Source organism: Taudactylus pleione, unplaced genomic scaffold (genome assembly GCF_031769625.1).
Source record: "Taudactylus pleione unplaced genomic scaffold, aTauple2 ptg000117l, whole genome shotgun sequence".
NCBI classification, from domain to species: Eukaryota; Metazoa; Chordata; class Amphibia; order Anura; family Myobatrachidae; genus Taudactylus; species Taudactylus pleione.
Window position 1 is genome coordinate 12,578,266 of NW_028284519.1, and position 24,096 is coordinate 12,602,361.

The following is a 24,096-nucleotide window of genomic DNA, read 5'->3' on the forward strand; positions in this document are numbered from 1 at the left end:
TTACTTCAGCGCACGCTATGAGGCCTCACACGGCGTCTGGTATCATAGTGGCTAATTTATGCACGCCCATGCTACGGCGTTAAAACACACAGGCACGCCTGCGTTCGGCTGTCCACCCCGCCGCCCACCCCCCACATTTGGTACTTCCTGTCAATCATTCTGCGATGGATCTGCATAGCCTCTGCGATTGCAGTCCCGATCACAGTGGCCAGTTTGCGCACGTGCACTGCAATGCATGCACAGTATACAATAATCACCTGATTGCGTTCGTCTTAGCCACTGCGATCCTTGCTGAATCAGGCCCATAGACCCCTATGTTCCATTTTGCATTTTAGAAAATTAAGAGTTCCTCTTCCCTTAAATTAATCTGAACATTAAAAACAAAAGCTGAGAAACCAATGTTTAGGTGTCTACATATAAATAATTACCTCTCTCTCGAAAAACAAATTCGCACTGAAAAGTTAATTGCTGATTGGTCGCTATAGTTTATTAATCCTGTACAGGTTATGCAGCATACACACGGTCAGATAACCTGTCAGATTTTAACAATAATGATAACGATCCTATCATTAAAATCTGACAGTTTCTGCCCCCTGCAAACAACCAAACGATGGTCGATGCACGGGCACGAATGGTCGTTATCGACCATCATCCGTAGTCCGTGCATGCAGGGTCGATATTGACCAGGTTAGACTGTTTACTATAGGGACCATAGTCGTTAGGGGGTTAATGCATGTGTTGGATGCTTGATAACGATCATCCAACACATGCAGGACGATCAGATAATGATCGTTATCTGATCGTCCCCCGTCTGACCGTGTGTATGCAGTGTGCACCATTAGAAAGTGAAACCAAATGTGTTTGTTGCAATTAATTTAGGTTCAGATTTGCACCTTCAATCAATGTTAATAAATAACCACCACTGACTTTCAAGGTGGTGTATTTTCTACACTATATTAAAAGAGTGAAAATTGTATTTGGCATTTTTAACAAAAGTGGATTTGTGTTAATCTGTAACTAAAATCTCTAAGTTAATACTTTTTATTGCATAGTAATAAGCAGTCCATACAGAATTGATATATAAGATTTACTGCGTACTCTGGAATAAATAGGGATCTTCACCTGTACTTAGAGTTAGCCGTATCGGTGTGGCTACGCTGCCTTTATCCATCTGCTTGTGGAACTAAACACCATCACAATCAGCGTGCATTTGCATATATCCTATACCTGGTGCAAGAGATCTGTCTGAAATCAAATAGAGCTCTGTGTACCCTCACCTCTGTATAGTCCCCAATTCCAGCTACATGCACTCAAGCACTTTATCTATTGTATGTGCGGAACACCCAGTTTCCGCCCCATTACACCCTGTCAGGGACCACTGATCTGGCTGCAGACTTCTGGTCTGGAGTAATCATGTGGCACCACCAGCATCTAAGGAGAAATTATTTATGCAAGTCTCTGTTCTCAGCATTGTCTACCTCTGAATACAGCATCTTCAGTCTCAGCCGCATACTACAACCAGCACTCAGTGTGGGTGCTGACACTAGTCACCAGCTGTGCTTCATCAATTCCTCAGGCAGGACACAGCTTATGTTATACTTAACATGTCAGAGCATTGCTGACTTCACATACTGACACCCTGTATCTTCTTATGGTCACTGTCAATACTTTACCCGCAGCTGGCAGACTTGAAATCAGCTCCGCTATCTCAGCAGCGCAGTGCTGAGAAAGTCACGTGACTGCATCTCGTCACGCTCCAGATACTTCTATAATTTGCTCAAAAGGCCCCCATATATCTGCGATGGATTGGGCCAATTCCCCTATCCCCAGATGCCGGTGTCGGGCACGGATTGTCGATCATGATCAAAATAGGATTTTTAACATGAAGAATTTCACAAATTCCCCAGCAGATTGGCAATCATTAACGGCCAATCTGGTCAGAGTGGGGAATCAGTGAAAAGGCTGTATGGGGCCTTTAAGGCACTGTTTCCCATCCTCAACTCTCAATTTTTCTACCTGTGGAAGCAAGTGGGATAATTGCTGACCCAGCAAAATAGGTGAACCCACCTGTGCATGATTAAAAAAATCCACAAAATGTCCTGTTGGTACTTGAGGACTGGAATTGAGAACCACTGCTCTAAGGCAGTGGTTCTCAAACTTGGTCCTCGGGACCCCACACTATTCATGTTTTCCAGGTCACCCAGCAGGTGCACAGGTGTATTAATTAGTCACTGATACATTTTAAAAGATCCACAGGTGGAGCTAATTATTTCACTTGTGTTGCTGTGAGGAGACCTGGTAAACATGCACTTTTTGGGGTCCTGATGACTGAGTTTGAGAATCTGTGCTCTAAGGAATCTGCATATGTGTTTCCCAAGATGGGATCAGACCAGAGATTCCCAAACGCGGTCCTCAAGGCTCCCCAACAGTTCAGGTTTTAGAGATAGCTATGGTTGAGCACAGGTGGTTAAATCAAATTGACTGAGGTACTAATAAAGTCACCTGTGCTCAACCATGGATATCTCTAAAATCTGCACTGTTGGGGAGCCTTGAGGACCGCATTTGGGAATCTCTGGATCAGACTGTTTTGCATTTGTTTCTTTCCATCCTGCACAGCAGAACTAACCTGAAAGAATAACTTATGTAAAACTAGTTGTGTTCACATATCATATCCATGGACCATATCACAAGCACTCGGCACTGACGCTGCTCGCTTTGTGCAAGAGAACAAGAGCATTTAACCACTGAATTCCTAAGGCCTGAAATACCATTGAGGCAGAAAGCAACATTAACCTAACCTAAACTGTAGGTTCAAATATGTCCAGGCACAATTTTCTCATGGACGATACACATATACAAAACTATAAGTCATTACTCACCTGTATCTGACAATCTATGTATTTGCATTTTGCTGTACTCTAGGCCTGATTCATCATGGATTGCAACTACAACAGTGTACGCAGATCAGCCGATGGTGTGTACTGCGCATGCGTATGCACCGCAGTGTACGTGTGTGAGTTGGCCTTGCAATCACACTGTGATCAAGTACGCAGATACATAGCCATCGCAGATCAAGGGACATCAGCATTTGGGGATGGTAATGGGGGAGTGGTAGGAGAAACGCAGACATGCCTGTCCATTTGAACGCCATTTCCTGGGCGTGCATAAATTAGCCACTGCGACGGCATACACAGGTTGAGTACTCACTGCTTGCAACGACAGTTGCAATTTCTGAGACAGGTCAGACCTGCTGTAATTCTGCATGAGGTTCCCATATTACTCGATGTTACCAATGTAACCGATTGTGAGGTCTTGCAGATGTGCAAAGTGGTAGTGGGCATCTCTATGGTGGATGAGCAGTTGCAGACATTAGCATATTTTCGCAGCAGAACTGCGTGCCTAATGGCAGCTGTGATCACAATAGCGATCCATAGTGAATCAGACACTCTGGGCCTGATTCAGACCCGCTCGCGAGCGCTATGCGCTCGCAAGCGGGTCGATGGTGGCCCAGTGCGCATGATGCAGCCGGCTCCATCGTGCGCATGCGCGAGACCCGGATAACAACGGGCAAGCTGTCGCTCCGGGTCTCGTACCAAAGGGGGCGTGCTGTCGATGTTGAGTGACATCACGCCCCCTTTAGTGGGTGGGCCGGGGGAGTGGCTGTCCAAACAGAGGCGTTCCCATGTGAATGCCTCCGTTTAGGGCCGTCCCCACTGACATCACTCGTTTTGAGCCACAATCTCTCTGGGGCTTGCGGCAACGAGACCCTACCACAAGGGTCTCATCGCAAGCCCGATGGTCGCGATGGCCTTGACCATCGCGACCATCTTCCTGGCCGCTCACTATAGCTGTGGGTGGTCACCCACAGTTAGGAGGCCACTCTAAAAAACAAGAAGGCTGGCCCTGATTCAGAGCGAGCGCTCTGTCAGAGCATCCAGCTCTGAATCAGGGCCTCTGTTCTTACTGCACCCTGAGAAAATAGAAATAAGAAAATAAATGTCACTTACCATCTGTAACTTGTGCTACGCCCCCTTGCTCTATGCTAGAGAGAAATGCTATCAGATACTGGGCAGGCTCCTTTCCCTTTAGCCTGATGAGATCAAGGAGTCTTCTTGCCTGATCAAAACATGGAAGTACCAATATTATGTACAGGTGATTGTGTATTATTGATAGTGAGACACACACAATTTGCTCTTTAGCTTTCCTGCAATATATATTAACCCTTTTTGCCATTGTTCTGAGCCTATTTTGGCACTGTTTTGGGCTGGTCACATTCCAATTCCTCTCTTTCAAATCCGAGTACACATGAGTCTGTGGGTTCCAGGACTGAGAAAATATAGGCAGATTTAGGTACCCACACCCATCCCCTTTGTCTGTAGTACAGTGACATGGAGGAAGCAGGGCTTCATGACACTGAACTAGTCCTTTGCACTGAAGGAATTAAATATCTAGATAACATTGCAACTACCCATGCCTTAGACATTACAGATTTGGACACACCTGTATAATGACCTAAACAAGGTGGTAATGATATATACTTCAACTCTGCAGCTAAAAATGAGTACTGTATGTATTTTTTGAATGGTCTGTTCTAATTGGGGACATGGCCACATTGCATAGGACGTGTCACAGTGGAGTTGCCTCATGGCAGGGTCGGCACTAGGTTTCTCGGCACCCAGTGCCATCCTGTGCTACATTCCTACTGTCCTCCCTCACTTCCTCCCCCTGACTTATATACCAATAACTCCAGCGTGTGGGTGGAGGGTGGAGTTCCCCTGGAGCCAGCCAGGTTGCGGTCCTGGTGCCTGGCAGAATGTGCTTCGAGCCGGTCCTGCCTCATGACATGCCCCAATCTAAGCATGCCAATGTAGCAGAGTGCCAAGAAGCAGACCTGCTTGGCCAGGCATTCTCAGAGCCGGACCAGCCCATCTGGCCAACGCCCTATCTGGCATTTGCCAAAAGTGCCAGACTGCGAAGATGGCCTTGTCTTACATAACATCAGTGATGACATACTGAATGTCGACATGGTTGAAATCAACATTATGAACATATCAGCATTATGACCATGTCAACACTCTCATGTCAACATAATGAATGTCGACATTGTGAATGTCTATAAATTATACAACACCCTTAGGAAAACTGAAAAACTTGTATTTTTGGCTACAGTGACCTTGAGGGCATACATTATAAAGCAAGTAGACATCAAAAGTTACCTTCTGTGGATTTGAAAATATAAGTAGTTGTATTTCTTCAATTTCGAATTTTGAGACAAAGCCATGCTCCAAAAGTTGCTGTGAAATAGCATTTATGTAGTTACACAATAATCGTACAATCTTTGGCCGTTGACTTTGTAGATACTGAGAAGGATGAGAAAAGTCCTCAGGAGCCTGCAAACAGAGTTCGTCCTCATGGGATGCATTTTCAACTTTATGAAAAGCGTCTAAAAAGTGTTTACAATCAGTTTCACCTTTGCAGGTGATAACATCGAGCAGATCTCTGACCAAATTGGACAAGGGTGAGCCTACAAAACTGACTGCTGCGTAGTCTTCCCAGTTGAGTACATTCCATGAGAGAAGATGATCAAGCAGATATTCATAATTTTCCCTAGAGCCTTCAGCCAATGTAGATACCAAGTGATCTCTCTTAGTTTGGACAGTTTGCAGTGAGCTCATCCCACATTCTGGTCATGGAGGCGCATCAAACATTCCATACAGGAGAGATTAAAAACTTCTAAAAAACAAAACAATAACAAATGTCAAATGGGAGCAACAAGTTATAACTAACACAAAATATTTTTATCTATGAAAAAATGTACCGCTACTCAGAAAAAACCTATAAGTTCTCCACTAAAGTAAAAAGATGATAAGTAGCTTTCATACTCTAAACAAGTCTTCATACAGTATGTGTCTTTTATTCATTTTTGAAGCTTTTAGAAATTATATCACTGGTTTCCTCCTGTATCCATAGCTAGTTATAAGCACTAAAATTATACAAAATGGTTGTAAGGCCCTCTTGTTTTCCACAGTGAAGGGATTAATTTATCTGCAAAGTTTCCATTTTTCCCCTCTGCAGCTCATCATGAATCCCCCAAGGTCACAGCCCTCTAATGGTGCGTACACACTGGGCGATAAAGTGGACGACTGAACGATAACGATATCGTCATCGTTCAGTCGTCCACTTTGTCATCCATTTTTAACCCCAAAAAGATGAACGATGACGACGACGTGCGTTCCCGCGGGTCGTTCGCCATCATCGTTCATCGGGCTGACATGCAGGCCAACCTGACGATCTCGTCAGGTTGCTGCATGTCAGGGAATGGGGGAGAGAGCCCGGCGCTGAACGATATCGTTCAGCGGCTGTGCTCAATGTCAGTAATGACATTGAGCACAGCCTGCCGGGGACACACTACACGATATCGCTCATGGAGCATATCGTGTAGTGTGTTCCCCCCGTCATAACATGACTAGCTGGGCCTGGGACATTAGATAGTAATTTGGTGAGGTACCAAATCGTATTACTAAAATTAAGAACGGATTTGTAAATGGTTTAGTAGGCAGAGGTCAGGGTCACTGGCTCAGATATGTATACAGTTGTACAGCTTGAGTCTTCCATATCCAAATATTCCGAAATATTTTTAGCATGACTGAGATAGTGACACATTTGCTTTTTGATGGTTTAATGTACACAAACTTTATTTAAGGCACAGATGTATTAACATATGGTATAAAATTAACTTCAGGCATTATGTATAAGGTGTATATGAAACAAATTAATTTTACGGTAGGTACACAAATTGTGTTTGAGCCACAAAATTATTGTAAATATTGTATAAGACTATCTGCAGGCTGTGTGTATAAGGTGTATATAATACATAAATGCATTCTGTGTTTAAATTTGGGTCCTATTCCCAAGATATTTCATAATGGTATGCAAATATTCCAAAATACGGAATATTCCAATATCCAAATTACCCCTGGTCCCAAGCATTTTGGATATGGGAAACTCAACCTGTAAAATGTTGAAACTTTGTCAAAACTGGGTTCCTATCTTCTATCAGTTAATATATAACGTAATTGAATAAAGACACACATAATCAGGTTTATAAGATTATATAAATGAACAGCAGTTTATTGATAATCAATATATATCAACGTATAATAGATATATATATATATATATAAGGTTTATATACGCAGAAGATATAAAAAAGATACTCGGCTCATAATCAGTTATATTCAGCTGTAGGTTCAAGAATGGTCTCTGGGGAGCCTCTTCTCTCTAAGATAGACACTCAGATTGGAGAAATACTGGACTCCATCTGTGTTGGATCAAGTCACAAAGGCCAACATGTGTCACATCTTAAAACCTTTTATACCATTGAGATTAGGGGCGGAATCTCCCAAGAATACATACATTAATATTGTACTTTTATTAGCAATAGGAGCAGTGTTGCCTCAATTGTGAATAATACATATTAATTGGGGTATTTACAAGGGATGTGCACCGGCCACTTTTCGTTTTTTGTGTTTTGGTTTTGGATCTGGATCTTTCTTTCTTTCTTTGTGTTTTTTTTGGGAAAAAAAGCATAAAACAGTTAAAATCACAGAATTTGTTTTTTTTGTTCCTACGCTATTATTAACCTCAATAACAGTAATTTCCACTAATTTCCAGTCTATTCTGAACACCTCACACCTCACAATATTGTTTTTAGGACAAAAGGTTGCACCAAGGTAGCAGAATGACTATGCTAAGCGACACAAGTGGGCGGCACAAACACGTGGCCCATCTAGGAGTGGCACTGCAGTGGCAGACAGGATGACAGTTAGAAAAACTAGGCCCCAAAGATTACATAATGCAAAGAAAAAAAGAGGTGCAAGATGGAATTGTCCTTGGATTATGTTGTATAAACAGGACATGCACACTTTAACAAACCAATCATTTCAGCGCCAGGGTCTGCCACACAACTGTTGCAGAAATTATTGGTTCATTTGGGCCCCCACAAAACAAGCTGGCAATTAATCTGTCCCTGCACAAACTGGCTCTACAGAGGCAAGATGTCATCCTCATCCACCGATTCCTCACCCTTTTCAGTGTTGTGAACATCCTCATCCTCACAGAGTATTAATTCGTCCCAACTGGAATCCACCACCACAGGTCCCTCTGTACTTTCTGGAGGCTGGTCTTCCTGGAAGAATTGATAATTCATTTTGATGAACAACATCTTCTCCACATTTTGTGGAAGCAACCTCCTACGCCTTTCGCTGACAAGGTTCCCGGCTGCACTAAACACTCTTTCAAGTACACACTGGAGGGGCAACTAGAGCCAGTTAGTACTGGGGCCTCCAAATTGCCTCTTTTTCCTGCCAGTACAGGTACGGACTGTCTGACATGCCTACTTGGATGTTGTCACCGATGTAATCCTCCACCATTCTTTTAATGGTGTCAGCATTATATGCAGAGACAGTAGACATGTCAAAAATTGTTAACAGGTCCTTCAGTCTGGACCAGATGTCTGTACTTGGTCCTGTCTGCCCTGCATCACCACCAGCGTGTTGGTTAGGATATCTAAGTTGTTTCCTGGCAGCCCCAGTTGCGGGAGAAAATGAAGAAAGAGCTGTTGATGTGTCACGTTCCGCTTCAGCTGACAGTGTTCTCACCAGCAGGTCTTTGCACCTCTGCAGGCTTGTGTCGGACTGAAAGAGAGACACAACGTAGGCTTTAAACCTAGGATCGAGCACGGTGGCCAAAATGTAGTGGTCTGATTTCAACAGACTGACCACCCTCGAATCCTGGCAAAGTGAATGAAGGGCTTCATCCACAAGTCCCACATGCCGAGCTGAATCGCTCTGTTTTAGCTCATCCTTCACTTTCTCCAGCTGCTTCTGCAAAAGCCTGATGAGGGGAATGACCTGACTCAAGCTGGCAGTGTCTGAACTGACTTCACTTGTGACATGTTCGAAGGGCTGGAGAACCTTGCACAACACGAAAATCATTCTCCACTGCACTTGAGTCAGTTGCATACCCCCTCCTTTGCCTATGTCATAGGTGGCTGTATAGGCTTGAATGGCCTTTTGCTGCTCCTCCATCCTCTGAAGCGTATAGAGGGTTGAGTTCCACCACATTACAACTTCTTGCTTCAGGTGATGGCAGGGCAGGTTCATGTGTTTGCTTGCGCTCCAGTCTTTGGCACGCAGTCGCTGAATGGCAAAAGTGGCCAGAAATTTTTTGGGCCCCCAAAAGTATCTTCTGCACGGCCCTGTCGTTTTTAAAAAAATTCTGCACCACCAAATTTATTGTGTGAGTAAAACATGGGACGTGCTGGAATTTGCCCAGATGTAATGCCCGCACAATATTGGTGGAGTTGTAAGATATAACAAATCCCCAGGAGAGTCTAACTGGGGTAAACCATTGATTTCCCTCAATTTCTCTAAGAGGTTGTCGGCGGTGTCCCTCTTACTGAAACCGGTGAGACACAGTGTAGCCTACCTTGGAACGAGCCGGCATTTCTGAGATGCTGCTACTGGTGACACTGCTGTTGTTGCTGCATAAGGTGATACATCTACTCAGTGGGCTATCACAGTTATATAGTCCTTAGTCTGCCCTGTTCCACTTGTCCACATGTCCGTGGTTAAGTTCACATTGGGTATAACCACATTTTTTGGGACACTGAGGACATTTTTTCTGACGTCTCTGTACATTCACGGTATCTCCTGCCTAGTCAAGTGGAATCTAGATGGGATTTGGTACCGGAGACACACTACCTCCATTGATTGTCTAAATCACACTGCACTAATTGTGGATACCGAACGCATGTCTAACACCAACATAGCTGTCGAGGCCTCAGTTATCTGCTTTGCAACAGGATGATTGCTGTCATACTTCATCCTCCTCGCAAAGGACTGTTGGATGGTCAATTGCTTAGTAAAAGAAGTATTGGTGTTCCAATTTCCTCTCTGGGATGATGAACGACTCCCAGCAACAGCAGCAGCAGTGGCAGCAGTAGGTGTAGCAATGCAGAATCCTCCGGAGGAATCCTGGATAGGAGAGGAGTCACTCATGCCAGTGACATGGCCTGCAGGACTACTTCCGATCCTGATTGAGGAGGAAATTGATGAGGAGGGAGATGCTGGTGTGGTTTGCAGGTGCTTGGATACAACAGGACAAAGGGATTTAGGTGTCCCTGGACTGCCTATGGTTTTAGCCACAGTTTCTGAACTTGACAGTGACTTTTTATGAACGTTCTGCAGGTGACGTATAAGGGAGAATGTTCCTAGGTGGTAAACTTCCTGACCCCATACTTATTAAAACTTTACATAAGCTACATATAGCAAGATAGTTGTTGTCCGGATTTGGATAAAAATATTTCCAGACCAAAGAGATGGATTTTTTGGTCTTCTGCCCAGGCATGACGATGTGCTTCTTCATCCCACGGACAACAACTGTCTCCCCCGGTGCCTGATTTAAACAAACCACATCACCATCAGAATTCTCCTCATCAACTTCCTCCTCAACGCCAGCTACACCAATATCCTCATCCTGTTGTACTTCAACAGTGACATCTTCAATTTGAACTATGGGTGCTCCTTCCCTTGCAGAGGACATGCAAATGATGGAAGGAGCCACCTCTTCCTGTCCAGTGTTGGGAAGGTCAGGCATCACAACAGCAAACACGCTTGGACTCTCCTTGGGGATTTGTGATATCTTCATAGAACGCACAGTTCTTTGCTGTGCTTTTGCCAGCTTAACTCTTTTAATTTTTTTAGTGGGAGAATCGCCATGTGAAGCTGAACCACTAATCATGAACATAGGCCAGGGCTTTAGCCGTTCCTTGCCACTCCGTGTTGTAAATGGCATATTGGCAAGTTTACATTTCTACTCAGACGATTTAAATTTATTTTATTGAACTTTGGCTTTTTGGATTTTACATGCCCTCTACTATGACATTGGACATCGGCCTTGGCATACGACGTTGATGACATTTCATCATCTATGTCATGACTAGTGGCAGCAGCTTCAGCACTAGGAGGAAGTGGTTCTTCATCTTTCCCTATTTTATCCTCCAAATTTTTGTCCTCCATTATTTTTATGGAATGCATTATTAAATCACCCCTTTTTATTTGGAGACTGGAGTGAATACACAGCACAGGGCAGCGTACACCTACACCACACAGAGCAGCCCCTGTAAAAATTATTTGGATTAATTAAATAACCCCTTTTTATTTTGAGACTGGAGTGAAAACACAGCACAGGGCAACATACCAGTACACCACACAGGGCAGCCCCTGTAAAAATGATTTGGACGAATTAAATCACCCCTTTTTATTTGTAGACTGGAGTGAATACACAACACAGGACAGCACCACTGGACTGGACTGATACAGCAGAGCAGGTCACCCCCAGACTAATACAGCAGCACAGCACCACTGGATTGGACTGATACAGCAGAGCAGGTCACCCCCAGACTGATACAGCAGCACAGCACCACTGGATTGGACTGATACAGCAGAGCAGGTCACCCCCAGACTGATACAGCAGCACAGCACCACTGGATTGGTCTGATACAGCAGAGCAGGTCACCCCCAGACTGATACAGCAGCACAGCACCACTGGACTGGACTGATACAGCAGAGCAGGTCACCCCCAGACTGATATAGCTGCACAGCACCACTGGACTGGACTGATACAGCAGAGCAGGTCACCTCCAGAGTGATATAGCTGCACAGCACCACTGAACTGGACTGATACAGCAGAGCAGGTCACCCCCCGACTAATACAGCAGCACAGCACCACTGGACTGGACTGATACAGCAGAGCAGGTCACCCCCAGACTAATACAGCAGCACAGCACCACTGGACTGGACTTATACAGCAGAGCAGGTCACCCCCAGACTGATATAGCAGCACAGCACCACTGGACTGGACTTATACAGCAGAGCAGGTCACCCCCAGACTGATATAGCAGCACAGCACCACTGGACTGGACTTATACAGCAGAGCAGGTCACCCCCAGACTGATATAGCAGCACAGCACCACTGGACTGGACTTATACAGCAGAGCAGGTACCCCCACACTGATACAGCAGAGCAGGTCACCGCGCCACTTTCCCACAGACACTAGAGATTGAGACACGTCCTATCACTATCCTCTCCAGGACTGGAGTGAAGATGGCGGGGCTGGAAGTGCAAAATGTTCAAAGTCCGGTTCTTGCGAGAATCCAACACTAGGATGATGATGTTTTGCCACGTTCCGGGAATCGAGTCTGGCGGGAAAACCCGAGCCGGACCAGGTTCCTGGCTCAGATCAGGGGGTTCGGATCTCGAAAATCCGAACCCGCTCATCCCTAGTGTTTACCTTTCTGAAATATTCCAAGGCCATGGGGTTTTGTGAATCACATTACTGACATTTTTACTGTACATAGAGTTAAACAACAACATCTTAGCATAAGATAGTCTTGTTCTAACAACAAAATTGTCTGCAAAGATTACATCAGCAGGTGAGTATGGGACAAGGGTCACAATACAACTATCATAAACCCTACCAGTTACTACAGTTAAACAAGCAGTTGTTACTGTCCCAGGCTCAGATTCATAAAAGTTCAAGCAAGCAGGGTCTGGTACACAGAGCAATAAGGCAGAACTTATGGAAAGCTGGTGCAAGATATGGCCCTGAATTCTTTGGCACCAGATGGTGCACAGAGCAGGCTTTAAATAGGATTCCAAATTCATAAACTGGCACCAGAGTGATGTCAGTAATTGTACGGCTGTTTTCTAATAATGCCATGCACCCAACCATAGAGAAAGCGCTGCAACAGCAGAGAGACTAATGAGGATGAAGTCATCTGCTTGGGAAGGAGTCTAAGCCACCAGACACTATAATACAAATTTGTGACAACATCTAACCCCCTTCTTTGTGACTAAACCCTTTTGATTCACAGCATTAACAAAGCTCAGTCCATCACATACTTTCAGACGTTGAAAAGTTCTAAAATACTTATTCGCTTCTGTTTCTCCAAACGGTACAGAAAACAAAATTAAAAAACTACATGTCTAATATCAGTAACCCATTTTCAAAGGATAAAACATACTTAATGACTTTCCAAAAGCCCCCCCAGAGGGCAACTATATCCGAGGTGCAGGGCAATCGTTTCATCACATCTCCTCCCCCACTGTTCAATTCCATGATTTGTAGCATTTTACAGCAGGGGTGGGGGCCAAGATAATGCAAACCTTAATATGTCTATTGCTCACGTAAGTTTTGTTTGTAAATGTGATTTGGTTAAGAAGACAAAAGACACGGGAGCTCAAAAATGTACAGTATTACTGTTTAGATTGTGAATCAACATACATTAGACTTATGTTACTATACATACAAAACTTATTTCTAGATAACCAGAATGAAAGTTGTTAAAGTACAATATGAATGACTTTTTTGTTTTTCAGTAACTGTGTATGATTCACCAATCATCCCAGCAGTTCCCATGTGTTGTAATGCAAATTACAGCTCAGAGTTGAATCAAATGCATAATTAATTCATAATTGTGTGAATTTATGGCATTTCAGAATGACCCGTGGTTTCTAATGTTGCATTTTATGAAGCATGCAACACCGGCGTGATTAATCCTAAGCATGAGGCACTTCTGTAAAACACTCCACTGAAAATCCACAAAAATATGCCCAGGGTACAAATGGGCACTTGTTTAGCACCTGGGTTTGTCTCCTTCAAACTGTGGTTCCTGCCCATTGGACAGCTGTGAATATAGAGATTATAGTATCCTTGACTTTTTGACTGTGCTGATGTGCTATTCATAGTAAAGGACCATGCCTCCAGTCTGCGGACACAATAGCTTGGACTCACTCTACATAAAAAGCAAAAAATTACTTATTCTGAATATTTTTGCCATTCTCCTCTGACACTTCTACTATAGCACAGGTGTGCAAGTACCAGGAACAATTATCACAAATACTTACAAATCAAACATAATTCCCTCTGTAGCAAAATAAACAAGTATGTACAGTATGTGTAAGCTTGTTTATTCTGCAGAAAAAAAATGCTGAGAGGTACAGAAGCACACGTAGAGGCCAGCACACTTCAGACTGTAGATATAATTTGGGGGATGTAGTTACATTACCTATCATCTGGATGTAGGCTGACAACATCCCGGCGCTGGAATCCAGAACCGCAGACAGAAGACCGGCGCCGGAATCCGGACATAAGTGGAGATGCCGACGCCAGGATCACAACAGTCGGCATCCCGATCATAAGTATAGCGAGCGCCCTTAGCTGTTAGCCGAGGTGGGGGAGGGTTAGGTTTAGGTACCCTGGGAGTTAGGGTTAGGCTGCAGGAGGGGGGAGGATAGGGTTAGGCGGCAGACAGGGGGGGTTAGGGATAGGCACCACTGGGGGGGGGTTAGGGTTAGGCACTAAGGGGGAAAGGTTAAGGTTAGGCACTAAGGGGGATGGTTAGGTTTAGGCACTAACTAGGAGTGTTAGGGTGCGGATGGGGAGGGTTAGAGTTAGGGTGCAGAAAAGGAGGGTTAGGGTTAGACGGTGAAGGGGCCGCAAAAAAATGTTCACTTACTTAAAAATTCAAAATATGTGGAATTCTAGAAAAAAATAGCCACCCATGGTGAGGTCTGTTGAATGCAGCAGGCAGTAATAGTAAAATTTATTTTCACCCGCAACACACAGTGGTCTATTTATGTAAAATCTCTTATTGCCACTATATTCAGTGATAAGAGATAAATGACCGGACCAGGTCAATTTATTATCATACTCACATTGGGACAGCGTCTCCGATAATCATCTGTTACATTAGTAACGAGAGCAAGGGGAGGAGTCTGCAGCCTGCCGGGGGAGTGATCAGGACACCCTCTCCAGCTGAAATTTAAATAGCCAACGACATACAAAAAAGCAGCAACAAGAATCTGGGCAGGGAGGGTGGGGATGATTCACAAAATCAAAGAGACTTTGGAGTAAATTTACTAAGGTGAGAGTTTTTAGAAGTGGAGATGTTGCCCATAGCAACCAATCAGATTTTAGTTATCTTCTAGAAGGTGCTAGTTGAATGTTAAGTAGATTCTCATTGGTTGCTATGGGCAACATCTCCAATTCTAAAAACTCTCACTTTAGTAAATATACCTCTTTGATCAAACGGATTGCTATCAGGCCTTGATAAAGAGAGCCTAATCTCGAAACGCGTTTGATGAAAGGTGGTACTGTTTGGGGGGTCCTTGCATTGGAATAAGGTATGTCTCTTTTCTTAATTTTTGGAAAATTTGACCAACCTCTTCCAAAGTTTTAGCAGTACAGTAACCAGACGTGTGCTGTTTTGTGACACACCTATTTCCAGTGCTATATATTTGTCCTCCTTTACAATGTTATCGTTTTTTTTTTAATTTTCATTTATCTTCATTTTTTATTGTGTTACTTTACATATCATTTAAATAAATACCTGCTATTATAAGTTTCATTATAGCAGTTTGTTCACCTGGACTAAAAGATACCTTTACACATTTGATCACATTGTTTTACACCATGAGTACAGGTACGCACCAACACTCATTCTTTCTAAAGAAACAGCTATATGCTCCACTCGCATTTTAATAGTGTAAGTGAGGAACGCTACCTCAAACTGCATTCATTGTGATATGATATAAGGATAATATTTCTGCACAAGAAGAGGAGCAATCCAAGAACAAACCCTAGGGGGACACCTACCATTTGTGGAAATGGGAAAAGGAGTCATGAGAGGAGACAGAGAAGGAACAGTCAGAGAGGGCAGTATCACATCATAGACCAAGGGAGTGAAGGACTTGCAGGAGGAGAGGGTGGTCCACAGTGTTAAAAACAGCAGAGAGATCAAGGAGAATGAGCATAGAGTAGTGGTCCTTGGGTTGCTGACTTTCGTGAGGGCAGTTTCAGTGGAGCGGAGAGGATGGAAGCCAGACTGAAATGGGTCAAGAAAGGAGTGGGAGGAAAGAAAGGCGGTAAGGTGAGAAATGGGTCCATAGTTGGAGAGAGTGTTAGGATCAAGGGTAGGTTTTTTAAGAATCGTGAGACAAATGCATGCTTGAATGCAGAAAGAACAGTGCCTGATAAGAGTTAGAGATTGAAATGATGGGAACAGGCAGAAGAAGAAAGGTAGTGAAGGTGGTGGAAAGGGATAGGGTCAAGGGGGGAGGTGGAAGTGAGGGATGACCATATGAGGGCCATGACTTCCTCTCCAGATACAAGGAAGAAAGATCTCAGAGTTGGTAAGATGAATGGGGAAGGGTGGTCTGGGAAAGGAAGGGATGGAGTGCTGAGGGTCTGGTGGAATGCAATGTCCTGACGTATGGAATTAATTTTAAATTTAAAGTAGGTGGCAAAGTCAAGGGCAGATAATGGCAAAGAGGGGGTGAGCAGAGGAGGGAGTTGAAAGTGGCAAAGAGACGCTGGGGGTTTGAAGACTGGGAGGAGATGAGGTTCTTGAAATATGACTGTTTAGAGAGGGAGAGGGCAGCACTATAGGATGAGAGCATAAATTTGAAATGGAAGAAGTCTGCTTTGTGATTTCCTCCACTTTCGCTTAGCAGTTCGTGAACACTTTTGCAGGTATCTGGTGCATTTGAAATGCCAGGGTTAAGGTGTGTATCTGTGAGGCATTGTATAGGGCATTGTATAGGAAAGTGGCTAGTTCAAGACAGGAGAGAGAGAAAAGGGAAGAGAAGTGAATATGGCAGGGAGGATAAAGATATGGTGTTGATAGCCTCAATGTGGCTAATCCAAGTTTTGGTGAAAGCTAGGATATTGTAGAAGTTGGAGATGAAAGTTTGTGGGTGGAGACCAGTCTGTTACAGACAGATCTGGCAATCCAGGGGACACAGGAGAGGAGGACCGAGTTTGCGGGAGAGATGTGGATGAGCTTATCAGGGTTGCTGTAGTGTGGAAGTGAGATTAATTTGGAGGAAAGTGATGAAGTGAGTGTAGTGATGGTGCAGACTCCTAGGCTAGGAAGGGTAACTGCAGGTGGAGGGCAGGGAGTGTGTTTTGTGTGAGGTAGATAAGGAGAGGAGAGGAGACAGGAAGAGAAGGGAGGAAGCATGTGTTAATGGGTGGCTAGCAAGACCATGGTGGGGAAGAAGTGAATGAAAATGAAGTAATGGGAGCAGTGGGGGAGGGATGCAGAGGGAATCGGTATGATTTACCGCTGGACGGATGTCCGGCGGTTGGAATCCCAACACCAGCATCCCGGCAGCAGTGGAAATCCCGATCGTCCTCAGGTAAGTATTAGCTAACCTAACTCTACCCCCTAACCCTAACCCTCCCTTAGGGGTGCCTAACCCTAACCTACTCCCCAGTACCTAACCCTAATCCCCCCTCTAAGTGCCTAAACCTAAACCCCCCTTCCCCGCTGCCTAAACCTAGGTCCCCTGGGAGGGTGCCTATCCCTAACCTCCCCCGGGGGTGCCTAACCCTAACCCTAATAACTATAGGTGATACTAAAATAATGTGAAAAGGGTGTGAAAACACCCTTTTTCACTTTATTTTAGTCAAAATAATGTTAATAAATAGAACCCTTTATGAGATGCAGACAGTGCTGTAAGTTTGCAGAAATGCTGGTGAAAGTAAAGTGGTGGTAAGTGTGTGTGCACAAGACAGATAGCTGTTATTATTATTAAGCAAAATAAATAAGGAGATTTTTACGGGGTGGAAAGTACATTCTAAAGGAGACAATGTTAGAAGTGAAAAGATATGGGGCAAGACCCTCAAAATGAATAATCATACAGTTGGAGGGGTTTAAATATCATAGTTTGTCCAATAAATACATGTCAGTTTTCAGGTAAATTTCTCTAGAAAGGACAGGTATGAAGAGGTGTAAATTATATAGGATAGGTATTTGGAGGTGTAAATGATGTGGGACAGGTATATGGAGGTGTAAATGATGTAGTATAGGCATGTGGAGGTGTAAATGATGTAGTATAGGTATGTGGAGGTGTAAATGATGTGGGACAGGTATATGGAGGTGTAAATGATGTAGTATAGGTATGTGGAGGTGTAAATGATGTAGGACAGGTACGTGGAGGTGTAAATGATGTGAGGCAGGTATGTGGAGATGTAAATGATGTGAGACCGCTATGTGGAGGTGTAAATGATGTAGGACAGGTATGTGGAGGTGTAAATGATGTGGGACCACTATGTGGAGGTGTAAATGATGTGGGACCGCTATGTGGAGGTGTAAATGATGTAGGACAGGTATGTGGAGGTGTAAATGATGTGAGACAGGAGTGTGGAGGTGTAAATGATGTTGGATATATATGTGGAGGTGTAAATGATGTGGGACAGGTATGTGGAGGTGTAAATAATGTGGGACAGGCATGGGGAGGTATAAATTATGTATGACAGGCATGTGGAGGTGTAAATAATGTGGGACAGGTATGGGGAGGTGTAAATGATGTGGGAAAGGTATGTGGAGGTGTAAATGATGTAGGACAGGTATGTGGAGGTGTAAATGATGTAGGACAGGTATGTGGATGTGTAAATGATGTAGAACAGGTATGTGGAGGTGTAAATGATGTGAGGCAGGTATGTGGAGGTGTAAATGATGTGGGACGGGTATGTGGAGATGTAAATGATGCGGGACAAGTATATGGAGGTGTAATGATGTGGGAAGGGTATGTGTAGGTGTGAATTATGTGGGGCAGGTACAGTATGTGGAGGTGTAAATGATGTGGGACAGGTATGTGGAGGTGTAAATGATGTGGCACAGGTTTGTGGAGGTGGAAATGATGTGGAACAGGTATGGAGAGGTGTAAATTATGTGGGACTGGTATGTGGAGCTGTGAATTATGTGGGAAAGGTATGTGGAAGTGTAAATGATGTGGCACAGTTATAAATGATGTATTACAGGTATGTGGATGAAGGGCCACCATCAGGGGGGGGACTGCAGGAACTGGAGTCCCGGGCCCGAACAATCAGACAGTGAGGGAAGGGCCCACCGCCTGCCACCTGCTCCTACACCTTCCCTCTTTGCCGGGCCCATCAGTTGTCTGCCATGCTGCAACAGACACAGGCTGTCTCTCACTGCCTGGTCTGATACAAATACTGGATGCCGGGCTACAGAGCTCTGTTCGGGCCACGTTTAGCCAATATAAGCATGTGCATAAGCAGGGCACTAGCGAGGACGCTCCAGCCCTGCTTCCCTGCCTAACTGCCTTCAGGTGCCGGGCAACTTACAAATACATGAGTAGCAGCGCCGGCACCTGGCTGTCCCTGCTACCTCCCTCCTCCGGCAATGATGACAGCACCGCACCACCTTGGGACCCTAAGAAGACAACGAGCCGAACCCAGACCACCCCTTAGTGTAAGTGCGGAAATCATTAAATATATTATTGAAGGAGTGGAGTGATGGTGGAGAAACTAATTAAATATATTTTATAAGGGGAGGGGGTAAGGGAGGACAGAAACATTAAACATATAAGGGGTGAGGGTAAGGGTGAAGTGTTGTTCGGATGAGGCCATATCAATATATATATATATATTTTTTTTTATTTTTTATTATTATTTATTTTTTTTGACTGTCACTCACAGGAACATATTCCCAGGTGCTAAACACCTTAATAAATCACGCTATAAGCGGCTCCTTTACCCTGACATTTTCAGTTATAATCCAAAGCTTGATATTTGTTGTCGGAGCCATTTCTAGTGTGATTTATTGATGTGAATAAGTCCTAAGATTGCCGCCTGTCCTGATATATATTGTATATTGACAGGATTAACAACCCTGCTCAATGAGGGAGTTTGCCTTCCCCTCCACAGACCCCGATCCTCAACAGACAGACTCGCCCCCATTAGGGCTACTTCCAGACATTTCCCGGCGGGGGGATTATTTCAGTCCCGGGCCCCACAATTTCTGATGGCAGCCCTGTGTGGAGGTGTAAATGTGTGACAGGTATGTGGAGGTGTAAATTATGTGGGACAGGTATGTGGAGGTGTATATGATGTGGGACAGGTATGTAGAGGTGTATATGATGTGGGACAGGTATGTGGAGGTATAAATGATGTATAACAGGTATGTGGAGGTGTAAACAGTGGTGTAACTAGGGTATTTGGAGCCCAGGGCAAATTTGAAAAGGGAGCCCCCTCCCCCCATGTGCGCGCGGCGAAGGCGCGCGCAACAAAAAAATGGGCGTGGTCACTTCAAAATGGGGCGTGTCAACATGACACACCCCTTTATTTTCAAACTGAACATTCCTATCCATATGTACCTTAACCCCAGTAGTACCCCTTATACAGTACCCCCAGTATGCAGTTGTGGTCCCTCTCATGCAGGCCCATAGTAGTGCCCCTTATACAGTATCCCCAGTAGTGGTCCCTCTTATACAGCCCCCAATTAGTTCCCCTTACTCAGTACCCCCAGTAGTGGCCCCCCCAAATGCAGTGCCCCATGTAGTGTTCCCCCTTATGCAGTGCCCCCAGTAGCAGTCCCCACAATGCAGTGCGCCCAGTAGCGGTATCCCCTTATGCAGTGCCCTTTATATGGTGCCCCCAGTAGTAGTCCCCCCCTATGCAGTGCCCTTTTATATAGTGCCCCCAGCAGTAGTCCCCCCCATGCAGTTTTCCCAGTAGTGGTCCCCTTATGCAGGCACCCTGTAGTGATCCCCCCTATCTAGTGCCCCCTGTAGTGGTCCCCGCAGTGCCCCTAGCAGTAAGCCCCTTATATAGTGCCCCCAGCAGTAGTGTCCCCCCCTCCCATGCAGTGCCCCCAGTAGTGGTCCCCCTGATGCAGGCTCCCAGTAGTGACCCCCCCCCTATCCAGTGGTCCCTGTAGTGGCCCTTCCTATTATTGCCCCCAGTAGTGGTCCCCCGAGTACAGTGCCTGTAGCAATAGGCCCCTTTTAGAATGCCTCCAGTGGTAGTCCCCCCCCCAAGTAGTAGTCCCCAGTAGAGTAGCCCCCCCCAGTAGAGGTCCTCCCAATGGCACCCCCAGTAGTAGCCACACCTCCCCCAGTAGAGGTCCCCCCAGTAGTAGCCAACCCCTCCCCCATTGTGCAGATAGGTTAAAAAATAAATAAATATATATAAAAATATACTTACCTGATTCCACGCTGCTCCTGCTCCTGTCCGCGATGCCGCTCCCGCCCGCCAGTCCGCCCGGGCTGGCGCACTCAGCATTATGGGACTGACGTCACGACGTCAGTCCCATTACCCACTGCAGGAGCCGGACGGAAGTCTGGCTCTTGCAGTGGGTGCTGCAGCAGTCAATGAGAGTCTATCTGACTAAATAATGCTGGACAGGTATGTGGAGGTGTAAATTATGTAGGACAGGTATGTGGAGGCATAAATAATGCTGGACAGGTATGTGAAGGTGTATATTATGTAGGACAGGTATGTGGAGGTGTAAATAATGCTGGACAGATATGCGGAGGTGTAAATGATGTAGGACAGGTATGTGGAGGCGTAAATGATGTAGGACAGGTATGTGGAGGTGTAAATAATGCTGGACAGGTATGTGAAGGTGTAAATAATGCTGGACAGGTATGTGGAGGTGTAAATGATGTAGGATAGGTATGTGGAGGTGTAAATGATGTAGGACAGGTATGTGGGGGTGTAAATAATGCTGGACAGGTATGTGGAGGTGTAAATAATGCTGGACAGGTATGTGGAGGTGTAAATGATGTAGGACAGGTATGTGGAGGTGTAAATAATTCTGGACAGGTATGTGAAGGTGTAAATGATGTAGGACAGGTATGTGGAGGTGCAAATATTGCTGGACAGGTATGTAGAGGTGTAAATAATGCTGGACAGGTATGTGGAGGTGTAAATGATGTAGGACAGGTATGTGGAGGTGTAAATGATGTAGGACAGGTATGTGGAGGTGTAAATAATGCTGGACAGGTATGTGGAGGTGTAAATAATGCTGGACAGGTATGTGGAGGTGTAAATGATGTAGGACAGGTATGTGGAGGTGTAAATGATGTAGGACAGGTATGTGGAGGTGTAAGTGATGTAGGACAGGTATGTGGAGGTGTAAATAATGCTGGACAGGTATGTGAAGGTGTAAATAATGCTGGACAGGTATGTGGAGGTGTAAATGATGTAGGACAGGTATGTGGAGGTGTAAATGATGTAGGACAGGTATGTGGAGGTGTAAATGATGTAGGACAGGTATGTGGAGGTGTAAATGATGTAGGACAGGTATGTGGAGGTGTAAATAATGCTGGACTGGTATGTGAAGCTGTAAATAATGTTGGACAGGTATGTGAAGGTGTAAATAATGCTGGACAGGTACATTATGTGGAGGTGTGTTGATGGGAGAGGGGTGTTAGAATGTGGAGATGAGAGCTAAGAGTGTTTATTCCAACTTTTTACAAACTTGTATAAAAACATTGAAAAATTACTATACATACATTTTTCTAAAACCCAAAATGCTGGAAAAACTTTAAATAGCTGAAAAACACTTGATTGCTATAATTTTTCAACCATTAATAAAAAGAGCAAAAATCAGCCATTTGACACATTTTAATAACATTCCTTATGGCCACTAACAGCCTCTTATATCCTGCTTTTTTCAGTTGCCAATTTTGTGGTGTCCAAGACGAAACGCTAAACACGTGGTTGCAAAAGTGATTCATGAACAAATAAATAAAAAAGTGTATTAGAAAACAATAAAGTCCTATCGCTTAAGAATTGACAATTTAATAAGAAACTTTTTTTTGTGTTACCTCCACATCAGTGTGTCGTGTCGGCACAGATATTAGTATGGCAGCAGCAGGACAGGTGTCACCTAATACCATCACATACAGTAATAGCACTACAAAAAACATCCTCTCATGCACCGAATCATGGCATTGGCAATCTCTATACATAGCATATATCAAAAAATGACTTACCAGCAATTTGCACAAAGATCCAGCTTGAACCCCATATTGGGCACCAATAAAACATTAGACCAGAAAGGAACCAGAGAGAAAAGACATGTAGCACACGGAGCGTGCACACTGTACAGTATAACAGGCAATTGCTGCACCATCCTCTCTCCTGAGTCAGAGACTCCTCCTACAGTATTAATACACTTCCTTCTTACATTACCTCACAACCCTACACTCAACCTCCTCCTATTGTCATCATTACACAATTGTTTCTGGAAGTGCCTGCTACTACTGTGTGTTTACAGATAAGAAGCTGATTTTACTATGGAAAAAAAACAGAGTAAACAAAATAAAGGCTTTTCGCTGGCATTTTTGCTGGAGAAAATCTTTAATTTAGTTTGTCACTATTTAGAAAAAAGAAAAGTGCAGAGAAATTTCTCCACCTTCTCTTTTCTCTAATAACAGTGCTGCAGCCCCCACTGGTTTCAGTCTGTTTTTAATAAAATGAGAGAAGCGAAACTTCTCATAACACATAATGCTATCTGAGGATGGTGTTATGTGCATTCTCAGGGCAGATATACAGGAAAGTATTTGATAAAATGAGAGAAATTAAGCTTCACTCTAAAGGATCTTCAGTGCATCCGGAAAGTATTCACAGCGCTTCACTTTTTCCACATTTTGTTATGTTACAGCCTTATTCCATAATGGAATAAATTCATTTTTGTCCTCAACATTCTACACACAATACCCCATAATGACAATGTGTAAAAAGTCTTTTTGAGTTTTTTGAAAATGTAATAAAAAAAAACAAACTAAGAAATCACATGTATATAAGTGTTCACAGCCTTTGCTGAATACTTTGTTGATGCACCTTTGGTAGCAATTACAGCCTCAAGTGTTTTTGAATATGATGTCACAAGCTTGGCACACCTATCTTTGGGCAGTTTCACCCATTCCTTTTTGCAGCACCTTTCAATCTCCATCAGGTTGGATGGGAAGCGTTGGTGCACAGCCATTTTCAGATCTCTCCAGAGATGTTTAATTGGATTCAAGTCTGGGCTCTGGCTGGGAAACTCAAGGACATTCACAGAGTTGTCCTGAAGCCACTCTTTTGATATATTGGCTGTGTGATTAGGGTCCCACAGCATGATACTGCCACCACCATGCTTCACTGTGGGGATGGTATTGGCCTGGTGATGAACGGTGCCTGGTTTCCTCCAAACATAATGCCTAGCATTCATG

General features: G+C 44.3%; 1 protein-coding gene across 1 annotated transcript in view; it reads right to left on the reverse strand.

Moving 5' to 3' along the window:
- Positions 1-22,960, reverse strand: part of NOD2 (nucleotide binding oligomerization domain containing 2) — an 85,918-nt gene extending 62,958 nt beyond the window's left edge. The window contains 3 exon segments of the mRNA XM_088471951.1: positions 4,008-4,116; positions 5,217-5,733; positions 22,876-22,960. Of these exon segments, the coding sequence (XP_088328077.1) occupies positions 4,008-4,116; positions 5,217-5,675 (568 nt within the window). The 5' untranslated portion in view covers positions 5,676-5,733; positions 22,876-22,960.
- Between the last annotated feature and the right edge of the window lie 1,136 nt (positions 22,961-24,096).